This window comes from Capra hircus, chromosome 7, assembly GCF_001704415.2.
Source record: "Capra hircus breed San Clemente chromosome 7, ASM170441v1, whole genome shotgun sequence".
Classification (NCBI taxonomy): Eukaryota; Metazoa; Chordata; class Mammalia; order Artiodactyla; family Bovidae; genus Capra; species Capra hircus.
Genome location: NC_030814.1, coordinates 103,120,692 through 103,146,451, shown reverse-complemented (window position 1 = coordinate 103,146,451; position 25,760 = coordinate 103,120,692). Strand labels below are relative to the sequence as shown.

Genomic DNA, 25,760 nt, shown 5'->3' with positions numbered 1-25,760 from the left:
GAAGGTGCAACCATCTTCCAGGCTGCCTCCTTACAGAAAGTGTGCCAAGCTCTGTGTTGGGGATTCAGAGTGGACTCAGCTCCTACCCTGTTCCAGGGGAGACAGGCCTGGGCATGGATAGCCCCTGCTCCATGGAGCAGAGCTGGGGCCTAGGCAAGTCCAAGGAAGGAGGTGGGGAAAGGTCCATCAGTCAAAAAATATATCCTGTGCACTTGCTGGGTGCCACACTGATGGGAGGAGGCCAGGGCCACAGGGCAGTCTGTGCCGCCTGCTCCCACCAGGCCCACAGTTTAGTCCAAGGGGGAAAAGAGACCCCAAAATTAAAAGGCAAGAAGGCAGACACACAAGATAATTATAAGTGACTGATGCTGCTCGTGGTTACAAGTCAAGTTCTGGAGCCACACTGTCGGGGTTCAAATCTTGCCCCTGGTATCGGCCAGCTGTGTGACCTTGGGCAAGTGACCAAACCATGCTGTGCCTCAATCTGCTCATCTGTAAAATGGGACAAGACAGTACAGACCTCCCAGGGTGGCTGGGAGGACTTGAAAAAGCCATGACTCCCAGGGCGCCTCACACAGAGGGAGCCCTGCGTCAGTCTTGGCTATCCTCCTAGAAAGCAAGAAGGTAGGAGGGTCTACAGAGACACAGGGTCAGGGGAGGGCTGTCTGAGATGACATTTAACCCATGATGAAAATAAAGAACAAGGGAACCGTGATCTGGGCAAAGGGTACAGCAAGTGCAAAGGCCTTGGGGCTTGAATAAATAGGAGCATGTTTAGGAATGGCACAGAAGCCAGTTTAGTGGGAAGAGTGACAAAGAAAAGGACAGGAGGTTGGGGACAAGGTCAGAAAGCTCACTTGGTCTAGATTCTTAGAGCAACAAGGAGCCGTGGGAGAGTGCTGCCCAGGAAAATTCAGCAAAGGTTCCTCTGAGGGAGGCAACATCATAAGGCATCAGCAGGTGGGAAAAAAAAGAAAAAAGAGGGCCCGTGGGCTTCCCAGGTGTCTCAGTGCTAAAGAATCCTCCATACACAGGAGACTCGGGCTTGATCCCTGGGTCAGGAAGATTCCCTGGAGAAGGTAATGGCAACCCACTCCAGTATTCTTGCCTGGAGACTCCCATGGACAGAGGAGCCTGGTGGGCTACAGCCCTGGGGGTCGCCAAGAGTCAGACATCACGGCGCGACAGAGCATGCACACGTACGTGTTCCAGGCAGAGGAAGCAGCCTCAGCCTGACAAGGCAAGTTGATCTGGGGGCCCTATGGAGATGTGGGGAGTGGCAAGTGGGCAGGCAACAGAATGGCAGAACCCCAAGGACACAGCTGGGGACTGAGTCTTTTCTACTGCAGCGGGTAGAGGTCGTGGAAAATGTGTGAGCAGAGAGCACAGTCTGAGCTGCATGTCAGAAAACCAGGGGCAGGGACCAGGGTGTAGAAAGGAAAGGGTGGGTTCTAAAGAATTCAGAACTAGTCAGCTAGCAGAGGAACTTTTTCCAACTCCACACCACCCCTGTTGCTCACAGAAACTCAGTTTATCTTTACAATGGGTTAGTCCTCCCATCTTCTCATGGGCACCAAGACTGGCAGACCCATAGCAAGTGTTCACGGACTTCCACATGGAGGCTATTCCTAAGACTTGCTCCGGTGGAATGCCCAGAAACATTTATGTTACCCCAGAAGGACTCCCAACAGCTTCTTAGAGCAAGGCCCTCAGAGACAGCCCAGAGACCTTCCAAGGATCCCTGCGAACCCTCCCTAGAGATAGTCAGTCACCAGAGACCTCTAAGCAAGCCTTGGAATACACAGCAACCTCTCGGCAGGCCTTGCTGCTGCTGCTAAGTCACTTCAGTCGTGTCCGACTCTGTGCGACCCCATAGACGGCAGCCCACCAGGCTCTTCCGTCCCTGGGATTCTCCAGGCAAGAACACTGGAGTGGCTTGCCATTTCCTTCTCCAATGCATTAAAGTGAAAAGTGAAAGGGAAGTCACTCAGCCGTGTCCGACTCCTAGCGACCCCATGGACTGCAGCCCACCAGGCTTCTCCGCCCATGGGATTCTCCAGGCAAGAGTACTGGAGTGAACAACCCCCAAAATCACGCACAGATCTCAAACTCTCAACCAGCATTCTAACTACAGAAAAATCTGTAAATGGCCCTAAACAGACAAACACCCTTCAAAGACCCTAAAAACCCTTTATACATTCCCCAGGAAGCCCTTTCATCTTCTCCGAGAAAGTTCCCGACAGCCCCATAGGGACCTACCAGAGTCCCTGAAGAGTCCCCAGTCCTCCAGTTACCAAAGCCTCATAAAGACCCCCGCCCCCCTAAAATGCACAGCTCCCCCTCCATCAGTGTCAGCTCTCCGGAAGACCTACTCGCACTCCTAATACCCCCAAGCTGTCGTCCAGCTCCCTGAAGTCACCCACTCAGTCTCAAGGGCATTGAAACCTACTCATCTCCCTCCAAAGACCCTCAAGTTGTCCCCTGCAGGTGCCCTCAGAGTCCCCAATCCGCTCTTTTCCGTCCCAGCACCGCCCCTAGCCCCGCCCTCACCCAAACCCCGCCTCCCAGCCTCCAAAACCTCTCCCCCTGTCTTCACGCCGCCCTTGCAGACCCCCTCTCTTGGTCCCCCGTGGACACTCAGCCCGCCCCCGACCCCAGCCCCTGGATCAGGCCCGGGCTGCACTCACAAGAGGTCCCGCCTCGCGGTTTTGCAGACGATGCGCAGGAAACGCCAGCCGCCGCCGCCCACGTACACGCCGAGAGCCGCCGCCGTGCTCCAGGTCCATGGCAGTCCGAGCAACCATAACAGCACCAGAGAGGCCACGGAAGCCGAACCTGCACCTGGAGCCCGCATCCTGGGGAGGCGGAGAGCTCTGAGGCCGCGGGCAGCCGGGCCCCGCCTCAAGACCGACCCAACCCCGCCCCCAGACCGAGCTCCGCTCCCGCTTCGAGCCAGGCCCCGCCCCGATGCCTGGGATTGGACTGGTCTCGGACAGGCTCCGCCCCGTCCCAGACCTCCCTGCTTCAAGCCCGGCCCAGGCTTTTCTGCCAATCATTAGTGTATCTCCACGCCCCCGACACAGTCTCTGTTCCGTCAGTCACTGGCGAGCCCCGCCCCATGCCTCGATTGAGCGGCCGTACCCCGAACCCAAGCTCCACCTTAACGACTTACCCACAAGCCTAGGCTCCACCTTGGCCCCACCACAGACCCTGGTCCCGTGCTTTCCTCTAGGTCCCGCCTCTACCCGCCTCCGCCACTCGCTTGGCCCCACCCCCAGGTTGGGCCTCTGGCACCGCCCGTAAGCTCCAGGCACTGTTCCAGAGCCCCGCCCCCTCTAAACCAGGTTCGGCCCCTAGGTTGTCCCATGGCCCCGCCCCACTCTGAGTAAGGCCCCGCCCTTGGGGCTCAAGCCCCGCCCCCGGCCCTGGGCTTAGCGGGTGTTCACAGGCCTGAGTTCCACCCCGGCTACCGACCCCGCCCTCAGGCTTTGGCAGTCACCACCCCCCGGGCCCACCTAGCACCCTAGGCCCCGCGCCACCTGCCCTCCCAGACAAGCTCTCTTCCGACCCGACTTAGAGCCCCGCTGCGGCACAGCCGAGGCCCACCCCGTACCGGAGACCAGGACCATAGAGAGGGGTTTCTGGCCAGAGTGACGACTGCCAACGAGACCTGGGGGCTAGAACGTCCTGGCAAGGACGGCTGTTGTCTCCAACACCAAATTTCCCCAGGCTCCGAGCTCCGCTCCCAGCTCCCCTCCCAGCCTGGTAATTAGAAAACTGTGTGTCCCTCAGCCAAGAGGCGTGGCTCCCCGGCTCTCCCGGCCCAAGCCCTAGATGGCAAACTGAATTCTAACCGCCCGGGGACTATAAAGTCCCAGTTTATACTCAGGGCCTACCTGTACTGGGCTTTGGCCCAGGTTGTTCTAAATCCAATCCCTAACGCCTCTTCGGTTTTAAACACACGTTCCAGGAAACTGAGGAGCCCTAAACTCACAGCCTAGGGGTCCCAGAATATCCAACCCGTGGGTGGTAGTTTAGTCGCTCAGTCGTGTCCGACTCTTTGGAACCCCATGGACTGTAGCCTGCCAAGCTCCTCTGTCCATGGGATTCTCCAGGCAAGAATTCTGGAGTGGGTTGCCATTTCCTTCTCCAGGGGATCTTCTCGACCTAGGAATTGAACCCAGGCCTCCTGCACTACAGAAAGATTCTTCACCGACTGAGACCTGAGTTGTGAGGGAATCCAACCTCTGTCTCAGTCTTAAAGGTATATTCCAGGGACCCAACTAATCCCAAATCCGAATCTCCAAATCTTGTGAGTTTCATCTCAATAACACCCCAGCTGCCCAGGGAAGATAAAAAAATCCACACACCAGGTCCCCATCCTTCCACAGGAAGCTCCACAGAGTCCTTTATTTGCAACCCTAACCCTAAATGCTCACCTAGAGACCCTAAAGCCCTCCAGCTGATCCAGTGAGGGCTAGTGCTGTTCTCACTGCTCACCACCTTGTTCCCTGGCTGACCTGGAGCTGCTCACAGATCCTCAGGCTTTGGCTGCTCCGTCGTGGGCTCCCAGAAGCTCAGGCAGGAGGCGGACACCGACAGTGAGGCCAAGACAGAGGACCTCCCCTTGGGGCTTCTGGTTCTGCAGGCTCATGGGGCCTGCTGTGATTGCATTGTGCCCATGTGGGCTTCTGCCTTGGAACCCTCTCTCGAAGCTCCCCCTTCCTCTGCCCCCTTGCCTATCCCACCCCTGCTTGTTTCTTCCCTGCTTGGCCGACCTTCTCAGCTCTCTCCTTGGGAGGCAGCCAGCGCCTGCTTCCAGCACCATTTAGAGGACAGGACTGGGCAGGCACTCCCCCCACGCATGCTGCCATTGGTCCCTGCGGGCTACCTAGGGTGGGTGAAATGGGGACAAGGAGGCAGATCCGGAGGACAGGCCCAGATCCAGCCATTGGTCCCCGACTTTCTCAGCTAGGGTTCAGGAATGCCCAGAAACTATAGCAGCTACTCTTTTCCTTCCAGATAGTGCTATTGTGATCACCCCATTTTACAGGTAAAGAAACTGAGGCTTGACACTGTCACACTAGCTGGAGTTGAGATTCATTCTTTCACAAATGTGGGCAGAGAGCTTGCTTCCCTTCCTTCCCTTTCAGTCTTCCTTGAACTTCTCTGCCAGAGTCCAGCTCCAGCAGCCAGGGATTCAACCTGAAGGGGTGGGCAGTGTCGGCGAGAAACTGAGGCAGCCTCTCATTTTTCTTGGACTGCCTGTTTATTTCAAGCTTATGATTCTCTTTTATACTTTTACAAAAGCATTAGGTCAGAGGTTTGATATTTTTAGTTCCCATTGACCCAGATTGATTTTTCTCCAAAAATCATTGTTGCCCCTCAAAAGGAGTTCCTTCCTCAGCGATTCTCTTATCTACTTTTTCTCATGTGTCCTTGTGAATCCACTGTAACTCATGCTAATGTCTGGGCTGCATACCACATTCCTCAGTTTATTTCTTATCTTTCTAAGTCCTGTTTGCCCCTAGTACCCTAAGCTCACTATTTCTTAGAAAGGGCTTCTAGCTAATAATATCTCTAAAGTCCGTAATTTCTATAAGCTATAGTAGAATATTGTAACATTACAGCAATCCTTAAATCTTTAGCTTCTATTTTAATTATTCCTAAGCCCTAAATTCAGCAAACTCCTTTGCCATAAACACTTTTCTCACAAATGGGCTTCAGATAGCAGTCCCTCCCATGGGCTCAAGCTGCGGCCTGTGTGCTCACCCTGGAACACTTTATTGTAAAAGTCCTTGAACAAATGTCAGTGATTAACTTTATGAATTATTCTTTGAGCACAGCTGCAGAAGGCTTTATGCCTTCTCATGCTCCTCTCAAAAACAATAAACACCTTAATATTCTCTTCAGTCAGCTCGGCCGAGGAAAGGGAAAAACAAATCAGAATCACAAAGCCTAACTTCTTCATTCTGGGTCCATGCCTGCGGAACAAAGGGAGGGGGTTTAGGGCCCTGCCTCTATTTTGTCGGTAATGCCTAACGCGGCTCCCTCTTCTCCATCTTGCCCTGATTCCCCCCACCCATCCCCCTTCCCCATTCTGCTTCCCTTTTCAAGTTTTCTGCCTCCTCCTTTAGCCTTCCTCCACTTCCCCGTTTGCTCATCTTCTTCTCCTCCACCCACACCTCTTCCCTTTCTCCTCTCATCCTGTGGCTTTCCCTCCTCCCCCCTTCTTCTTCCACTTTCTTCTCTCTCCTCCTCCCCCCATCTTTCCAGGTTTACTGAGCCCTGGCTAAATACCAGTAGTACACATGGGACTGTTGTTAAGATTGTGTGTTTCCACAGGGTTCATCCCTGGTGGAGCAACTTAAGATCCCATATGCCACATAACAATCTCTTCTAACTCCTCCCATGGCTACTGGAGACACTCTTCTGGGTCTTCAGTCAGCAATCCCCAAGTCCTCACGGCGCTGGAGACCCACCTTTTTCTTAAGATGGTGCCAGTAGTCCAGTGGAGGGACCATTTCCATAGCACTGACTCAAGCTGTTTTCAGTGAGCAGTGTTCTTTTTTTACGCCTGCTGCTGCTGCTAAGTCGCTTCAGTTGTGTCCAACTCTTTGCAACCCTACAGACTGTAGCCTGCCAGGCTCCTCTGTCCATGGGATTCTCCAGGCAGGAATACTGGAGTGAGTTGCTGTGCAACTCCAGGGGACCTTCCCGACCCAGGCATTGGACCCAGGGATCGAACCCATGTCTCTTACATCCCCTGCATTGGCAAGCAGGTTCTTACCACTAGCGCCACCTGGGAAGCCCTTTGTCTCTTTACATAAGGGCTTCCACACACCCTCAGGGACATCACACAACACAGGGCAGCCTTCCCTTCCTAAGATCTGAATAATTCCCAGTTCCAAAAACAGAGCAGTTCTCCAGGGTTCCAGATGACCGGTAAAGGAACAGTCCTGCCCCATTTCCCCTTCCTGTCCAGAAGGGGAAACTGAGACCTGGACAAGGGGAGCAGAACTCAAGCTTCAGGGTCAAAGCAGGCTCTGAGCCTCTCCAGTGGGGTGATCCTGGGTGGGCCACCTCTCACCTCTGCGCATTGATTGCCCTCTGGCTGATCACCTCCCAGGGCACCATGCACAAAGTTTCGTGGGGGCTTCTCATCTGGGGAATGAACAGGCACACAGTAGGTGGGGGACACAGAAAGACAGGTATCTCCCTTCCCCAGGTAATCACAGGGATCTGCAGTCCTCAGCAGAGGGAATTATTGGAACTTTCTGGAAGAACGAGAGAAGTGAAGCGTATATTGAAATAAAGTAAGTGGACCATCACAGCGTGGGAATTGCGCTATAAATAGAACATGAGCACTAGGGGGGAGGGAGTAGTTTCTCCCAGCCAAGTTCAAGTGCCCACCACAGTAGAAGTATTAGTGTAGCGGGGTTGCCATAACAACATCCTACAAATTGAGTAGCTTAAGATAACAGGAGTGGATTGTCTCGCAGTTCTTCCTGAAGCCGGGCTCGGAAATCAGAGTGTCAGCAACTTCACTCCGTCTGGAATTTCTAGGGGTGCTTTCTTGCCTCTTTTGATTTCTGGTGGTTCTGACCTCAGGTGTCCTCAGTGAGCAACAGCCTGAAGCAGGGCTCGGGTTCCCAGCTGGAGACTGAGGCCGGGTTGGTGGGAGACCACCAAATCCTAGCCAGTGGACTGGTGGTCAGTGACAAGGCCCTGGCCCTTTGGCTTTGCAAAAAAAGAATTCCCACAAAGATGGAAAGTAGTCAAACAAAGTATTTATTAAGAGGAAAAAGAGTACAGTACATGTGGGTATTCATTGGAAGGACTGATGGTGCAGCTGAAGCTCCAATACTTTGGTCACCTGATGGGAAGAACTGACTCCTTAGAGAAGACCCTGATTCTGGGAAAGATTGAGGGCAGGAGGAGAAGGGGACGACAGAGGATGAGCTGGTTGGATGGCATCACCGACTCGACATGAGTTTGAGCAAGCTCTGGGAGTTGGTGATGGACAGGGAAGCCTGGCGTGCTGCAGTCCATGGGGGTCACAAAGAGTCGGACACGACGGAGCGATTGATCTGACGGGCGTGGATAGGCACGTGGGCAGACTCAGAGAGAGAAAGAGCCGCTGAGTTGCGCCCTTCTGGTAGCTGAGTTCCTTTCAGGGGGCATTTCTTCTGGGTCTCCTTTGGCCAGTCATTTCGATTTCCTGGTTCGCAGTCCATGTTTGGTGCGTCTCGGGATCCTCCCACGTGAGCCCATGCATCTCTTAGCCAAGATGGGTTCTACTGAAAAGGCGTAGAGCATCCCTTCACATCGCCTTCTTTGACTTCTAAAGAGTCTTTCTGCACATGTGTGGTCGAGAAGTTCTCCTGACTTCGAGAATGAGAAATACGTGGTCTGGGCAGGGCCCAGCCTCCTCCTTCAATTGTCCTGCTGTGTTTGTCTTGGAGTTTCAGTCCACAGGGAATGACTCTCTGATCCCTTTACTCTGGGTGGGGGTGGGGGCATCTCCCTCCTGCCTCCAGTTCCAGGCATCCCTTGGCTTGTGGCCACCTTCGTCCAATCTCTGCCTCCATCTTCACATTGCTTCCCTGTGTCTGTATCTCTTGTGCCTCTTACAAGGACACTTGTCGTTGGATTTAGGACCTACCTAGATAATCCAGGATGATCGCATCATGAAATTTTAATTTAATTACATCTGCAAAGACCCTTTTTCCAAAAAAAAGGTCACAGTCACAGGTTCTAGGGGGTTAGGACTTGCACATGTCTCTGTAAGGGCAACCAGTCAGCCCAGTAACAGCAGGGTAACATACTAGAGCAGTGATTCTCAACTAGGAGGTAATCCTGCCCCCTCTGGACATTTGTTGACACCTAGAGACATTTTAAAAAGTGTTTATTTATGTATTTATTTATTTCTATGGCTGCGCTGGGTCTTAGTTGTGGCATGTGAAATCTAGTTATCTGACCGGGGTAAACGCGGGCTCCCTGCATTGGGAGGTCAGAGACTCAGCCACCGGCAGCCATGGAAGTCCCTGGAGGCATTGCTAATTGTTACAATGAATCATGTGTGGTGGGAGTGGGGGGTGTTATGATATCTAGTGAGTCCAGGCCAGGGATTCTGCCAAATCTCCCATGATGTTCAAGACAGCCCCCAGAATGATCTGGCCCCAAAGGGCAGAGTTGTTACAGTTTGGAAATTCTGGGATAGCTGAAAGGTCCAGTCAAGCTGGAATGAGCTGTGCGGTCTGACAGATAACCATTGGCTGAGTGACTGGTCCCAGGTTCTGTGCTTCACTGTAAAATGGAATAAAACCACGCAGGCCTTATAGGGCTGTTCTGAGAACACAAGCCCAGCGCCTCTGTTGACCTTAAAAATAAAACAGTTATTTTACCAGCAAAGATGAGGTTATAGGGGAATAGCATGGAATTGCAATTCAGGACACGCAAGCTACAGCAAAAACCATAGGCAAGTCCAATGATTTACACACACACACACACACACACACACACACACACACACACACACACACCAGACAAGGGGACTTCTTGGTGGTCCAGTGGATAAGACTCTGTGCTCTCAATATACACACCCAGGGGCTGGGTTCAATCCCTGGTTGGGGAACTAAGATTCCACATACAACTAAGCCCGTGATGCAACAAACACCCAGTGCAGCCAAAATAAATCAGTTCAGCTCAGTCGCTCAGTCATGTCCGGCTCTTTGCGACCCCGTGGACTGCAGCACGCCAGGCCTCCCTATCCATCACCAACTTCCGGGGTTTACTCAAACTCATGTCCGTTGAGTCAGTGATGCCATCCAACTATCTCATCCTCTGTCATCCCCTTCTCCTCCTGCCCCCAATCCTTCCCAGCATAAGGGTCTTTTCAAATTAGTCAGCTCTTCGTATCAGGTGGCCAAAGTATTGGAGTTTCAGCTTCAGCATCAGTCCTTCCAATGAACACCCAGGGCTGATCTCCTTTAGGATGGACTGGTTGGATCTCCTTGCTGTTCAAGGAACTCTAAAGAGTCTTCTCCAACACCACAGTTGAAAAGCATCAATTCTTCGGCGCTCAGGTTTCTTTATATAGTCCAACTCTCACATCCATACATGATTACTGGAAAAACCAAATAAATGAATAAATAATCATTTTTTTAAAGGAGAGGGTCATTCTTTTACAGAGAAAAAGGAGGAAGTTGAAAGGCATTGTTTTAGGAAAATCCACTGGAGAAAAGTGAGAGTTCAGGTGATGACAGTTCCTCATTGGCAAAGTTCCTGGGGGAGTCGATTTCCTGTAGGTGATGCAATGTACATCTTTTCTTCTTGGTGCCTGTAACTGATGAATCTTCTGTTGGGGCCTGTAAAGGACAGTTCTTCCTGTTATTGACCTTGAGTGTACTGCGTGAGAGCTCCCCCTTCTGGCCTCCCAACACCATTTTCCTGAGGTTTGCTTTTATCTTCCTTCATACCTCATAAACATCATAGAAAAATTCCCCATTGTTGAGATCATTTTGCTCTCAGTAACATCTTGAATTCACAACAAGTTGGGACTTCCCACGGTTCTGGCAGACTGAGGAAAATCTGACCAGGAAATTGTTTCTGGACGGAATTGAAGCCACATGCCTCAGATGGGACTCAGACCCACAGTCTCCCAGCTGAAACGTCACACCTGGTCACAGGGCTTACTGAAGCTCAGCTGCTTTTGTCTTGGTGCAGAAAGAATTCAACAAGAGGCAAAGTGATAGGTAAGAAGTGGATTTAATAGTATAGGATGCTTGTGAAGGAAACAAGCAGGCAGGCAAGAGCACTCTGCCACCCTGAGAACAAAGCATGGGGGTCGAACCCAGGTCTCCTGCATTGCAGGTGGATTCTTGACCATCTGAGCCACAGGGAGCCCTTCCCTGGTGGTCCAGTGGTTAAGGATACACCTGCCAAAACAAGGCACACAGGTTTGCTCCCTAGTCCAGGAAGAACCCACAGGCCTTGGAGCAGCTAAGCCCGGGCGCCACAGCGACCGAAACATGAGCTCCTAGAGCCAGCGTTCTGCAGCAAGAGAAGTCACCACAGTGAGAAGCCCGCACATCCCAATGAAAGGCAGTCCCCTCTCCCCGCAGCTAGAGACATCCCACAAGCAGCAACGGAGACCCAGGACAGCCAAAAATACATGAGCAAGCAGATACATCTTTAAAAAGAAAAAGGGGAGGAAAGTGCCACTTTCTTCCTCCTTCTTGGATAGATGTCAAGACTTACATCATTAGCTCCTCTTCGAACTCTATATGGTCTAACTGGGACTTACGGGCTACCTAGAATCATATGGATATTAGCAAAAAGTTTGTAACATAGACTGAAATATGGCAATTCATCTCAGGTTTCAGTATAACGTCACCTTTCCCCTAGTTTCTTTCACCTTCCCCCATATTCTTGTGCACGCTACGTGCAGGAATGCGGTTTTTCAGGGTTCTTTATCTTACAAGGCCAAGAGCGGGTCTTGTATCTTTTCCTGTGATACTGGCCTAAGTAAGTTTGTTTAATCTCAAAATGTTCCAATTGTTGCTTAGTCGCCAGAAGGTCTGGGCGTTTCCTGATCGGTGTCTAGTTTATAATGATCTCCTGAAGCCCTTCTCTACCTATCATCGCCAAGTGGGATTTCTAACCATGTGACTATCTTACTCTATCCCTATCAGAATGAAGTCGTATCCGATTCTTCTTCAACCCCATGGACCATAGCCCACCAGGCTCCTCCGTCTATGGGATTTTCCAGGCAAGAATACTGGAGTGGGTTGCCATTTCCTTCTCCAGGGGATCTTCCCAACTCAGGGATCTAACCCAGGTCTCCTGCATTACAGGCAAATTCTTTAACAACTGAGCTCCCTCGTAGGGAGATCAGTTCAGTTCAGTAGCTCAGTCGTGTCCGACTCTTTGCGACCCCATGAATCGCAGCATGCCAGGCCTCCCTGTCCATCACCAACTCCCACAGTTCACTCAGACTCAAGTCCATCGAGTCAGTGATGCCATCCAGCCATCTCATCCTCTGTCGTCCCCTTCTCCTCCTGCCCCCAGTCCCTCCCCGCATCAGAGTCTTTTCCAATGAGTCAACTCTTCCCATGAGGTGGCCAAAGTACTGGAGTTTCAGCTTTAGCATCATTCCTTCCAAAGAAATCCCAGGGCTGATCTCCTTCAGAATGGACTGGTTGGATCTTCTTGCAGTCCAAGGGACTCTCAAGAGTCTTCTCCAACACCACAGTTCAAAAGCATCAATTCTTCGGCGCTCAGCCTTCTTCACAGTCCAACTCTCATATCCATACATGACCACAGGAAAAACCATAGCCTTGACTAGACGGACCTTAGTCGGCAAAGTAATGTCTCTGACTGAAAATTAATGCATATGGGTCTTCCCTGGTGGTCCACACTCCCAAGGTGTCCTGGTGGTTCACACTCCCAAGGCAGGGGGCCTGGGTTCGATTCCTGATCAAGGAACTAGATCCCACATGCCACAACTAAAGATCCTGCATGCCACAGCTAGGACCTGGCACAGCCAAATAGATAAACAAAAATAAGTATTAAAAACAAAAACAAAAGCTGTGGACAACAAGGTACAAAAAGACCAAAAAAAAAAAAAAAAGCCAACTGCCACTTCTGAAGATTGGGGAGCAAAAGCAGGGTGTCAGGAACAAAACTTCATCTTTGGCATGAACACCAAAATCGCAACTAGCTGCTGAACAGCTATTGACAGGAGTATGTTGGATCCCACCAAAAAAAGATACCCAGTGTCCAAGGGCAAAGGAGAAGCCCCAACAAGATAGCAGGAGAGGTGCAATCTCATTTCGAATCAAATCTCAGACCCACCAGAGATGCTCAGAGGGCGCAAACAAAACCTTGTGCACACCAGGACCCAGGGAAAGGATCAGTTACCCCATCAAGAGACTGGGCCAGACCTGCCTTCGAGTGTTTGAGTGTCTCCTGCGGAGGCAAGAGTCAGCAGTGGCCTGCCAGAAGGACAGGGGCTCCAGCTGCAGCAGACCCGGGCGTCGTGGCATGTGGCCTAAGTCCTCTTGGAGGAAGTCACCATTAGCCCCACCACAGAGGCACCGAGCAGATGACCCACAAACTGGAGAACAATTACACCAAAGAAGTCCTCACACTGTTGCAAAAGTTCTAAGGCCCACAACAGATTTCCCAAACTGGGGATCCAGCCAAAGGGCTGAGAATGCACAGGGAAACAAGACTCTTGGAAGGCACAACAAAAGCTTGTGTGCACCAGGACCCAGGAGAAAGGAGCAGGACCCCGCAGGAGACTGAGCCAGACTTGCCTGTGAGTGTCCAGGAGTCTCTGGTGGAGGTGTGGGTTGACAGTGGCCTGCCAAGGGTCAGGGGCACTAACGACAACAGTCCTGGGAGGCCCTGCATTCTGGCATAAGTCCTTTTGAAGGAGGTGGTCATTACTGCCATTAGCCTGACTGTAGTCTGGCCTCAGGCCAAACCACAGGAAGGGAACACAGCCCCACCCATCAGCAGAAAATTGGATTAAAGATGTACTGAGCATGGCCCCACCCATCAGAGCAAGACCCAGATTCCCCCACAGCCAGTCCCTCCCACCAGAAAGCTTCCACAAGCCTCTTATACTCATCCATCAGTGGGCAGACAGAATGAAAACCATAATCACAGAAAACTAATCAAACTGACCACACGGATCCCAGCCTTGTCCAACTCAAAGAAACTATGAGCCAATGCCGGGTAGGGCCACCTAAGATGGACGGGTCATGCAGACTTCTGACAAAATGAGGTCCACTGGAGAAGGGAATGGCAAACCACATCAGCATTCTTGCCCTGAGAACCCCGTGAACAGTATGAAAAGGCAAAAAGATAGGACCCTGAAAGATGAACTCCCCAGGTCGGTAGGGGCCCAATATGCTCCTGGAGAAGAGTGGAGAAATAACTCCAGAAAGAATGAAGCAAAAACAACACCCAGTTGTGGATGTGACTGGTGACGGAAGTAAAGTCTGATGCTGTAAAGGAAAATGTTGCATAGGAACCTGTAATGTTAGGTCCATGAATCACGGTAAATTGGAAGAGGTCAGACAGGAGATGGCAAGAGTGATGGTCGACATTTTAGGAGTCAGTGACCTAAAATGGAAAGAAATGGGTGAATTTAATTCAGATGACCATTATATCTACTACTGTGGGCAAGAATCCCTTAGAAGAAATGGAGTCATCCTCACAGTCAAGAAAAGAGTCCAAAATGCAGTACTTGGGTGCAGTCTCAAAAACGACAGAATAATATCTGTTCATTTCCAAGCTAACCATTCAATATCACAGTAACCCAAGTCTATGCCCCAACCACTAATGCCGAAGAAGCTGAAGTTGAACAGTTCTGTGAAGACGTACAAGACCTTCTAGAACACACACCAAAAAAGAGATGTCCTTCTCATCACAGGGGCTTAGAATGCAAAAGTAGGAAGTTAAGAGATCCCTGGAGTAACAGGCAAGTTTGGCCTTGGGGTACAAAATGAAGCAGGGCAAAAGCTAACAGCGTTTTGCTAAGAGAATGCACTGATCATAGAAAACACCTTCTTTTAAGAACACAAGAGACCACTCTACACATGGGCATCACCAGATGGTCAACACCAAAATCAGATTGATTATATTCTTTGCAGCCAAAGATGGAGAAGCTCTATACAGTCAGCAAAAACAAGACCTGAATATGACTGTGGCTCAGACCATGAACTCCTTATTGCAAAATTCAGAATTAAATTGAAGAAAGTAGGGAAAACCACTAGACCATTCAGGTAAACCTAAGTCGAATCCCTTATGATTATACAGGGGAAGTGACAAATGGATTCAAGGAATTAGATCTGATAGACAGAGTGCCTGAAGAGCTATGGACGGAGGTTTGCGACATTATACAGGAGGCAGTGATCAAAACCATCTCCGGGAAAAAATAAATGCATGGAGAAGAAAATGGCACCCCACTCCAATATTCTTGCCTGGAGAATCCCATGGACAGAGGAGCCTGGTGGGCTGCAGTTCATGGGGTCACATGACTGAGTACGCGTGCATGAGGCTGGAGGGAGATGAGTTGGTAGCAATAAACTGCACAGAACTAAAAAAAAATGAAAACAAAATGCAAATGCCAAAACAGCTGTCTGAGGAGGCCTTACAAATCGCTGAGAAAAGAAGAGAAGCGAAGGGCAGAGGAGAAAAGCAAAGATATGCCTATTTGAATGCAGAGTTCCAAAGAATAGCAAGGAGAGATAAGAAAACCTTCCTCAGCAGTCAATGCAAAGAAATAGAGGAAAACAACAGAAAGGGAAAGACTAGAGATCTCTTCAACAAAATTAGAGACACCAAGGGAATATTTCATGCAAAGATGGGCTCGATAAAGGACAGAAGTGGTAGGGACCTAACACAAGCAGAAGATATTAAGAAGAGGTGGCAAGAACACACAGAGGAACTGTACAGAAAAAAATCTAATGACCCAGATAATCACGATGGTGTGATCACTCTCCTAGAGCCAGACATCCTGGAATGTGAAGTCAAGTGGGCCTTAGGAAGCATCACTACGAACAAAGCTAGTGGAGGTGATGCAATTCCAGTTGAGCTATTTCAAATCCTGAAAGATGAAGCTGTGAAAGTGCTGCACTCAATATGCCAGCAAATATGGAAAACTCAGGAGTGGCCACAGGACTGGAAAAGATCAGTTTTCATTCCAATCCCAAAGAAAGGCAATGCCAAAGAATGTTCAAACTATGACACAGTTGCACTCATTTCACATGCTAGCAAAGAAATGCTCAAAATTCTCCAAGACAAGCTTCAACAGAACATGAACAGAGAATTTCCAGATGTTCAACCTGGATTTAGAAAAGGCAGAGGAAGCAAAGATCAAATTGCCAACATCTGTTGGATCATAAAAAGCAAGAGAATTACAGAAAAACATCTACTTCTGTTTCATTGACCATGCTAAAGCCTTTGACTGTGTGGATCACAACAAACTGTAGAAAATTCTTCAAGAGATAGGAACACTAGACCTCCTTACCTGCCTCCTGAGAAACCTGCATGCAGGTCAAGAAGCAACAGTTAGAACTGGACATGAAACAACGGACTGGTTCAAAATTGGGAAAGGAGTATGTCATTTGTATATTGTCACCCTTATATAACTTATATACAGAATACATCCTTTGAAACACTAGGCTGGATGAAGCACAAGCTGGAATCAAGATTTCCAAGAGAAATATCAATAACCTCAGATATGCAGATGACACCACCCTTATGGTAGAAAGCGAAGAGGAACTAAAGAGCCTCTTGATGAAAGTGAAAGAGGAGAGTGAAAAAGCTGGCTTAAAACTCAGTATGCAAAAAACGAAGATCATGGCATCAGGTCCCATCACTTCATGGCAAATAGATGGGGAATCAATGGAAACAGTGACAGACTATTTTTGGGGGCTCCAAAATCACTGAAAATGGTGAGGGCAGCCACAAAATTAAAAGACGCTTGCTCCTTGGAAGAAAAGCTATGACCAACCTAGACAGCGTATTAAAAAGCAGACACATTACTTTGCCAACAAAGGTCTGTATAATCAAAGCTATGGTTTTTCCAGTAGTCATGTATGGACGTAAAAGTTGAACCATAAAGAAGGCTGAATACAGAAGAATCGACGCTTTTGAACTGTAGTGTTGGAGAAGACTCTGGAGAGTCCCTTGGACAGCAAGATCAAACCAGTCAATCCTAAAGGAAGTCAATCCTGAATATTCATTAGAAGGATTGATGCTGAAGCTGAAGCTCCAATGCTGTGGCCACCTGATGCGATGAACTGACTCACTGGAAAAGACCCTCTTGCTGGGAAAGATTGAAGGCAGGAGGAGAAAGGGACGACAGAGGATGAGACGGTTGGATGGCATCACCGACTCAATGAACATGAGTTTGAGCAAGCTCTGGGAGATGGTGAAGGACAGGGAAGCCTGGCGTGCTGCAGTCTACGGGGTCACAAAGAGTTGAACAGGACTGAGTGACTGAGCAACAACAATCGGGTATGCCACCTGCACATACCACCACCAAAGCCACCTCTCCTGCCCACCTCCTGGACACATACTTACCCTCACCCCAAATAAGGAACAAGCTTTCCCCCGTCCCAGTGAGTGAGCAAGCAACAGAAACCGTTACTTGTTCTGTCTCCCCACTGCTACAGCAGGGTTGCCAGTGAAGTCTTGCCTGAACTTCTTAACTGGCCTCTGATCAATTTCTATTGATCAAAGAGGCCAAGAACGCAGCCCTGGTCAGTAACACCTGATGGTTCTCTGCTGGTCTCACCTGGCTCAGACACTCAGCTACATTCTGCTAGCAGCTAGGCTGTAAGGTCGCATTTGTGGCAGTTGGTCCTGGCAGTTGGCTGGGCATCTAGGTGTCTTCCATGTGGCTTCTGAACCAGTAGACTGGCACAGGGTCACAGGCCAAACCCTGCTCACTATGGGCAAAGAATGGTTTTCACATTTTCGAACAGTTAAAAAAAAAAAAAGATTGGTATCCCATGACAAATGAAAATTCTAGGAAATTCAAATTTCCATGTCTGTAAATAGAGTTTTATTGGAAGCCAGACACATAAATTCTTTTTCATATTGTCTAGAGAAGCTTTTGCATGCACATAATGAGAGAATTCCAAGTTGTAGCAGAGACCATATGGCCTACAATGTGGAAAATATTTACTCCCTGGCCCTTTATATAAAAAGTCTGCCAACCTCAGGGCTAGATCAGCTTCCTTACATGGGATGTCAGGAGGCCACATTCCAAAAGAGAGAGCGTGGGAGGCAAGAAGAGCCTTATCCTGAGAATTCGCCTCTTCCATCACATTCTATTGGTCAAAAGCAAGTTAAGAATGGGCTTCCCTGGTCGTTCAGTGGTTAAGAATCCACCTGCCAATGCAGGGGCCACGGGATCGATCCCTAGTCCAGGAAGATCCCACACGCCTCGGAGTAACCAAGACCGAGTGCCACAACTGCTGAGCCTGCGCTCTAGAGCCCATGCTCTGCAACAAGAGAAACCACCGCAATGAGAGGCCCACACACCACAACGCAGAGTGGGCCCTGCTCGCTGCAGCTAGAGAAAGCCTGCGAGCAGCAATGAAGACCCAGCAGAGCCATAAATTTTAAAAAAATCTTTTTTAATGAATAAACTTAAAAAAAAGGCGGGGGAGCAAGTTAGGAGCCAACTTGGCTTCAAGGAGAGGGAAACTAGTCCCCAGGGCTTGATGGGAGAGGGTTGCAAAATACTATGACGGTGAGTTGGACAGTTAGACGCCATGGAATGTCAAGGTGGGCTGTCCAGACAGAATTCAGGAGGGAGGAGGGAAGAAAAAAATCGTTGACTCTTATTAACTTCTAACTGGAATTGTGCATCCAGTTGGGCTATCAAAGCAGCTATTGGCCAATTCTGTGACTCTGTCACCCGCGTAAATCTCAGATAATTTCATAGCACCTTATGGTCATGGCAGGCGGGTACCTTCAAATATCATTTACACTCGTCTCTACTTAGAAATCACAGTAAACTCAACATTCAAAAAGCTATGATCATGGCATCCAGTCCCAGCACATGGCAAATAGACGGGAACAGACTTTTATTTTGGGGGGTTCCAAAATCACTGTGGATGGTGACTGCAGCCACAAAATTAAAAGACGCTTGCTCCTTGGAAGAAAAGCTATGACAAACCTAGACAGTATATTAAAAAGCAGAGACATCACTTTGTCGACAAAGGTCGGTATAGAAAAAGCTATGGTTTTTTCAGTAATCAGGTACAGATGTGAGCATTAGATCATAGAGAAGGCTGAGCGTCGAAAAACTGATACCTTTGAAATGTGAAGACTCTTGAGAGTCCCTTAGACTGCAAGAAGATCAAACCAGTCAATCCTAAAAGAAATAAATCTTGAATATTCATTGGAAGGACTGATGCCGAAGCTGAAGCTCCAATACTTTGGCCGCCTGATGCGAAGAGCTGACTCACTGGAAAAGACCCTGATTCTGGGAAAGATTGAGGGCAGGAGGAGAAGTGGGCGACAGAGGATGAGATGGTCGGATGGCATCACCGACTCAATGGACATGAGTTTGAACACTCCAGGAGACAGTGAAGGACGAGGAAGCCTGGAGTGTTGCAGTCCATGGGGTCACAAAGAGTCAGAAACGACCAAACAACTTAGAAATCACAGTCATTAATTAGTAGAGCTTTTGTGATTTAGGATTACCAAATGCATTCATGAAGACTGAAATCCTGAGTGCATTCAGCAAGATTCACTTATCTTTTTACATCACAACTGAATAAGCTGTTTTCACTCCCACATCTCAGTCCGACTGGCTTCTTAATTTCTTCGCAGCTATCTCCTGAGACCAGCCCATGAGCAGCTGGCCCTGTGCCTTCAGAGGCAGCAAAGAATCAGGTCGAGGTTTAGGCAGATTACTGACGTCCTAAACTGGCCTCCTAAGGATTCCTAATCCTGGGGCAGCAGCCAGCCAGCAGGCTCAGGGTCACACAAGGTCCTTCCACCCTGTCCCCAGCACCCAGCCAGAGTTGCCATGGCCTCCCTTTTCTCCGGCCGCGTCCTGATCCGAAACAACAGCGACCAGGATGAGCTGGACACAGAGGCTGAGCTCAGCCGTCGACTGGAAAACCGGCTGGTGCTGCTATTCTTTGGTGCTGGGTCTTGCCCGGAGTGCCAGGCCTTTGCACCCATCCTCCGGGACTTCTTCGTGCGGCTCACAGATGAGTTCTACGTGCTGCGGGCAGCCCAGGTGGCCCTGGTGTACGTGTCCCAGGACCCGACGGAGGAGCAGCAAGACCTGTTCCTCAGGGACATGCCCAAGAAGTGGCTCTTCTTGCCCTTCGAGGATGACCTGAGGAGGTGAGACAAGAGGAGAGGTCAGGGAGGGCTTCCTGGAGGAGGGGCTGTTTCTGCTGAAAGTGAAGTGTTAGTTGCTCAGTCGTGTCCGACTCTTTGCAACCCAATAGCCCGGAGCCCCCCAGGCTCCTCTGTCCATGAAATTCTCCAGGCAAGAATACTGGACTGGGTTGCCATGCCCTTCTCCCGGGGATCTTCCCAACTCAGGGATCGAACCCAGGTCTCCCACATTGCAGGCAGATTCTTTATCACTTGAACTACCCAGGAAGACCATTTGCTTATTGGTGTATCTGTTCCATCTGGAGTTGATAAAAGCACCCTCTGTGGGCCAGTCAGGACAGAGAAGTCAGGCCTGGAGATGGGGGAGGGAGGGGCATCTATGCCCATTTCCACCCAGCTGCAGGGGAGTTTACCAAAGGTGAAACCAACACTCAAACACTCAAAGAAATACATAATAACAAACTGCAGCCATTCCAAAAGCAAAAGGGAGAGTGTCATGTGAAAATATAACAGGGAGACCTTGCTGAGATTTGGGAGTTGGGGGATGCTTCCCAGAAGAAATTGCTTCAAAGGGAGAACCCCAAGGACAGGGAGGAAAGGAGGGCAAAGAATGAGGAAAGCGAAGGGTTTCCAGGCAGAGAACAGACACAGCACAAAGGCTCAGAGGATTTCAGAGAAAAAACAGCCAGTTCAGGGAACTGTAACACCAAGAGCAAGAAGCCCCCTGGTACCATGCATGCATGTTAAGTCACTTCAGTCGTGTCCGACTCTTTTGTGACCCTACGGGCTGTAACCATGGGCTGTAGCCATCCTCTGTCCATGGGATTCTCCAGGCAAGAATACTGGAGTGGGTTGTCATGCCCTCCTCCAGGGAATCTTCCCAACCCCGGGATCAATCGAGTCTGTCTCCTGCGTTGGCAGGCGGGTTCTTTACCACTAGCGCCCACCTGGGAAGCCAGCAGGCACCGTGTGCAGCAGTGCCCCCAATGTCGCCTACTAAGTGGGCCTGTGATCCTCAGACAGCAGCGGAGCTGAGAGAGAGAGGGGTGGTTGGGTTCAAGCTTTCCAGTGAGCTGCCGGATAAACTGTGAACATTTGTGGCTATTTTCAAACTTTCCCCTTTTCTGCAATAAGACTGTCATTCTTTTTATTTATTTTTTGGCTGCACCACATTGCATGCAAGATCTTAGTTCCCCCACCAGGGATCAAACCTATGCTACCTGCAGTGGAAGCTTGAAGTCTTAACCACTAGACCACCAGGGAAGTCTCAGACTTACATTCTTTTTTTTTTTTTAATTTTTTTTTTTTACTTACATTCTTTTTAAGCCCGCGATTTTTATCATGAAAAATTTCCTGCAAGCCACACAGAGCATCCAAGAGGAGAAAAAGAGAGAGATAAGAATAATTTCAAAGACATCAAAAAGTTGGAAGGAGCACACAAAGAACCACATGAAAATTATTCATATTTTTCTATTTGCTTTATCTCCGCTAGTGTGAAGTTTGTGCTGAACCATTTGAAAGTGAGTTGCAGATTTGAGGACATTTTACTGATCTCATTAGTTTTGTTACAAAACTTAGAAGTTTCTGGTCATGGAGACCTTTATCCGCTACCCAAGATAATCAGAGTTTGCAAACTTGCTCACTCCCACAGGCTTCTGCAGCAACTGCTGCTGCTGCTAAGTCGATTCAGTCGTGTCCGACTCCCGACTCCTAGCGACCCCATGGACTGCAGCCTACCAGGCTCCTCCATCCATGGGATTTTCCAGGCAAGAGTACTGCAGCTGAGAAGGCTCCATTCCCCAAAGGGCAAATATCTCCCTCCCGTGGGGCAAGAAATGCCTACTACAAGGGCATCATAGCCAAACACTGACTTTGTTTGGAGCAGGGTCCTCTCAACAACAGGTGGTGCTAGTGGTAAAGAACCTGCCTGTCAATGCAGGAGACGTAAGAGTCGAGGGTTCAATACCTGGGTTGGGAAGATCCCCTGAAGAAGGGGATCTCACAAACAGTCGGACACCCTTCCCCCAGGCAAGTATCCAGACAGTTTCTACCCACTACCCTTCCTACATACCAGGCTGCCAGATAAAATATAGGACACCCAGGGAAATTCCTTGGGGGTCCGTGGGTTAAGACTCCAAACTTCCAATGCAGGGATTGTGGGTTTGATCTCTAGTCAGGGAACGAAGATCCCATAGGCCGCATGAAAGTGAAAGTGAAGTCATTCAGTCATGTCCGACTCTTTGAGACCCCATGGACTGTAGCCTACCAGGCTCCTCTGTCCACGGCATTTTCCAGGCTAGAGTCCTAGAGTGGGCTGCCATTTCCTTCTCCAGGGGATCTTCCCAACCCAGGGATCGAACCTGGGTCTCTCGCACTGCAGGCAGACGCTTTACCATCTGAGCCATCAGGGAAGCCAAATTAGGCTGCATAGCCAAATTAAAAACAATTTTTTAAAAATAAATAAAACACAGAATACCCAGTTCAATATAAATTTCACATAAGCAATGGCGAATTGGGAGTATAAGTATGTCCCACATAATTCAAAGATATACTTATAAAAAGTTATTTGTTGTTTACCTGAAATTCCAATTCATTCACACAGGGTATCCTCTATTTCTAGTTGCTAAGTCTGGCAACCTATTCCTTTGGGATTTTGCAAGCACTATGTTTCTCTGTGTGAAGGCCAGCAAAAGGGCCACCTGAGAACCCAAATTAAGAACTGTGGATGGATGGGCCCAGCCCTGGCAGCCTCCTTTACTCTATGAAGACTGCATAAGATTCTGGCCTAAATGGGAGATGAAGTCTGGGGTCTCCAGTGGACGGATTCTGACAGCCCTCCTCTCGTACAGAAAACAAAATCAAGTTCTTCCCATGGCCCTGCACCATGATCAGGGCTGCCCTCCACTCTCTCCCTGATGTCCAGGCCTTTGCACCAGCTGAGCCCTCTGCCTGGGAAGACCTTCCCCTGTTCTCCCCTTCCTCATCCTGCAGATCTCAGCTCCAGGGGCACCTCCTGAGAGAGGCCCTCTCTGGCGCTAAGTCCTTTAGCCAGTTTAATATCTCTTTATGGAATTGATCAATATTTGTTCACTCATCCCATGTGCGTTTTCTGAGCATCTACTCTATGCCCCGCACTGTTTCAGGCACTGGGGACACCTGGGTATCGAGACAGAAATCCGTGCCCCAGTGAAACTGCTTTCTATTGTGGGAGAAAATGACAACAGGAGAAATCAGCTATGCAGTGCGTTGGGTGCTGAGAGTCGTGGATCAGGCACTGAAATGTAAGGCTGGGTGTCTGCAGCAAACAGCGTCTTAATCCTCAGATGTCTGGGGAGAGCGCTCCAGGTAGAGGACGCGGCCAGTGCAAAGGCCCTGTGGTGGGTGCGTGGCCGGGGCGCTGGAGGCACAGCCAGGAGGCCACGATGGCCCCGGCCTCTCTGGGTTCCTGGGCGCTCCCAGAGGCTGCTATGGGACACTTGCACACAGAAGGCGCTCAGTAAGTACTAGGAGGAGGGGTGGAGTGTTCCTCAGCTCAGAATCTAGGACGAGGGTCCGATCGCACTGACCCACCCGCCCCGCAGGGACCTTGGGCGCCAGTTCTCCGTGGAGCGCCTGCCAGCTGTCGTGGTGCTGAAACCCAGCGGGGATGTGCTGACGCTCGACGCTGCCGACGAGATCCGACGCCTGGGCCCTGCCTGCTTCGCCAACTGGCAGGAGGCGGCTGAGGTGCTGGACCGCAACTTTCTGCAGCCCGAGGACCTGGACGAGCCCGCGCCGCGGAGCCTTACCGAGCCCCTGCGCCGCTGCAAGTACCGCGTAGACCCGGCTGCGCGGGGCGCACGAGGCCAGGGAAGAGCGGGCGGCTCCGGACAGGAGGGCGAGGCCGAGGGCGAGGCAGCGGGACTGTTCTGACCCCTGCGGGATGGACAGGACTGGGGGTTCTATGATGAAACCTCAAGAGGAAGATTGGAGCGGAGCCGGGGGGAGGGGGAAGCCGGCTGCTCCGATCCTTTTGGTGGGGGGGAACAGAGAGGGGCAGGTCTGTGATGAATCCTCCCCCCAACCCCCAAGGGCAGGTGGGACTGGCGGCTGGGGTCTTTTCTGAATCCCTTGTAGGAAAGAACACAAGGATGCGGGGCGGGCGGCAGCGCGGGGCGGGGCGAGAGCGATTCTTTGATGAGCCCTCATCTCCCCCTGATTGAGGGCTGGAGGAGAAGGGAGCGACAGAGGATGAGATGGGTGGATGACATCACCGACTAGATGGACGTGAGTTTGAGCAAGTTCCGGGAGTGGGGATGGACAGGGAAGCCTGGCGTGCTGCAGTCCACGGGGTCGGAAAGAGTCAGACACAACTGAGCGACTGAACAACGACAAACCCCTCCTCCCGGTAGTGGGCGGGACCAGAGCCGGGGAAGCTGTTCTGAGCCCCGAGGTGGAAGGCTGGCGGGCAGAGCCAGCAGAATCTCTGAAAAGCCTCAACAAGGCGGGAAGGGGGGACAGGATGAGGGGAGGGAACCTCTCTGAGTTCAGTCCAGGAAGGAGGAGGATGTCCTCGGTGGCTCAGTCGTATCGGACTCTTTTGCGACCCCATGGACTGTGGCCTGCCAGGCTCCTCTGTCCATGGGATTCTCCAGGCAAGAATACTGGAGTGGGTTGTCATTTCCTATTCCACTGGATCTTTCCAACCCAGAGATGAAACCCACTGTCTCTTACGTCTCCTGCATTGGCAGGCGGATTCTTTACCACTAAGGCCACCTGAGAAGCGCAGGTTCAGTTCAGTTCAGAGGGAGGGGACCCAGCTTAAAGCCGAACCCCAGGGCTGGGGATGGAAGCTGTCTTTATTCTGAGCCCAGCCCCAGGAGCAGAGGGGCGGTAGGGGTGGGGCTGCTCTGAGCTACCCGGATGCGGGGAAAAAAAGCCTAGAATTGGGGTGTAGAGGTGTTTTTGAGGCCCACCCTCCAGGAGTGAGTGAGGGCAAGGGGGTGTGTAATGACATGGCGGAGAGAAGCAGAGCAGGACCTGATGGAGTCAGTTCTGACCACCCTCCCGCCCCCCCACCCCGAAACTCCCACCCCGCCACCCCCGCCAACAGATGGAGGGTGGGACCCCGGGCAGGGCGGATGACGGAGGTTTCTAGGTGAGATCCCCCTCAGAATCTGTCACCCAGGGCCTGCCTTGGTTCTCCAGTGGCATGTCTGAGTCACATTTTAAAATATTCAGAAACATCTTTAATAAGACTGAAGGAGGTGGGATGGTTAATAGTTGCAAAAGGGGAAACTACAAACTAAAATCGAATGATGGTGCTGAGAACGGCTCGCCCATCCCACGCTAAATGAGTTGTTCACGTATTTCACGCGCTAACTTGCAACAATCCTTTAACAACAGATTCATCGTTTACAAAGCATGCGGTTCAGTATTTGGTGTTGTGTGCGCTGAGTCCCGGACTTACAGCGAGGGTTCAGTCTCCCTGTCCTTGGTGCACCCCGAGGATTCCCCGTGGGGGGTGGGGGTGGGGAGACAACAGAATATAGATAACAAAAATGCCAGGCGGGAACACTTCCTGGCTGTGTGACTATAAGACAGTCATCTCCGCCTTTCTAAGCCTCCTTTTCTCCTTCTGTGCTAAGTTGCCTCAGTCTTGTCGGGCTCTTTGCAACTCCACGGACTGTGACTCTCCAGGCTCCTCTGTCCATGGGATACTCCAGGCAAGAATACCGGAGTGGATTGTCATGCCCTTCTCCAGGGGATCTTCTCTACCCAGGGATTGAACCCTGGTCTCTTAAAGCTCGGACACTGGCAAGCGGGTTCTTTACCACTAGGGCCACCTGGGAAGCCTCCTTTCTCCTAGGAAATGACAATAAGATAAGGTT

At 50.5% G+C, this 25,760-nt stretch overlaps 2 protein-coding genes across 5 annotated transcripts in view; one reads left to right on the top strand and one right to left on the bottom strand.

Annotated features, from left to right (window-relative positions):
• SLC27A1 (solute carrier family 27 member 1) overlaps positions 1-4,762 on the bottom strand; it is a 40,700-nt gene extending 35,938 nt beyond the window's left edge. The window contains exons 1-2 of one of the 4 annotated variants that reach the window (XM_018051382.1): positions 4,440-4,762; positions 2,688-2,855 (exon numbers count right to left, since the gene is read on the bottom strand). In XM_018051382.1, the coding sequence (XP_017906871.1) occupies positions 2,688-2,854 (167 nt within the window). In that variant the 5' untranslated portion in view covers position 2,855; positions 4,440-4,762. Of the gene's footprint in view, positions 1-2,687; positions 2,856-3,172; positions 3,219-3,613; positions 3,726-4,439 lie in introns of those variants that run through there. The other 3 variants (XM_018051383.1, XM_018051385.1, XM_018051384.1) reach the window with 3 other exon arrangements.
• Positions 19,568-23,802, top strand: NXNL1 (nucleoredoxin-like 1). The gene is made up of 2 exons (XM_018051707.1): positions 19,568-19,893; positions 23,472-23,802. Exons 1-2 carry the CDS (start codon positions 19,568-19,570, stop codon positions 23,800-23,802), a joined length of 657 nt encoding a protein of 218 aa, XP_017907196.1.

What these genes read in the sequence shown, in the direction of transcription:
- NXNL1 (XM_018051707.1), top strand. Translation starts at nt 19,568, where the DNA reads ATGGCCTCCCTTTTCTCCGGCCGCGTCCTGATCCGAAACAACAGCGAC. An exon ending in TTCGAGGATGACCTGAGGAG is followed by an intron (nt 19,894 to 23,471) that starts GTGAGACAAGAG and finishes CCCGCCCCGCAG; the next exon opens with GGACCTTGGGCGCCAGTTCT.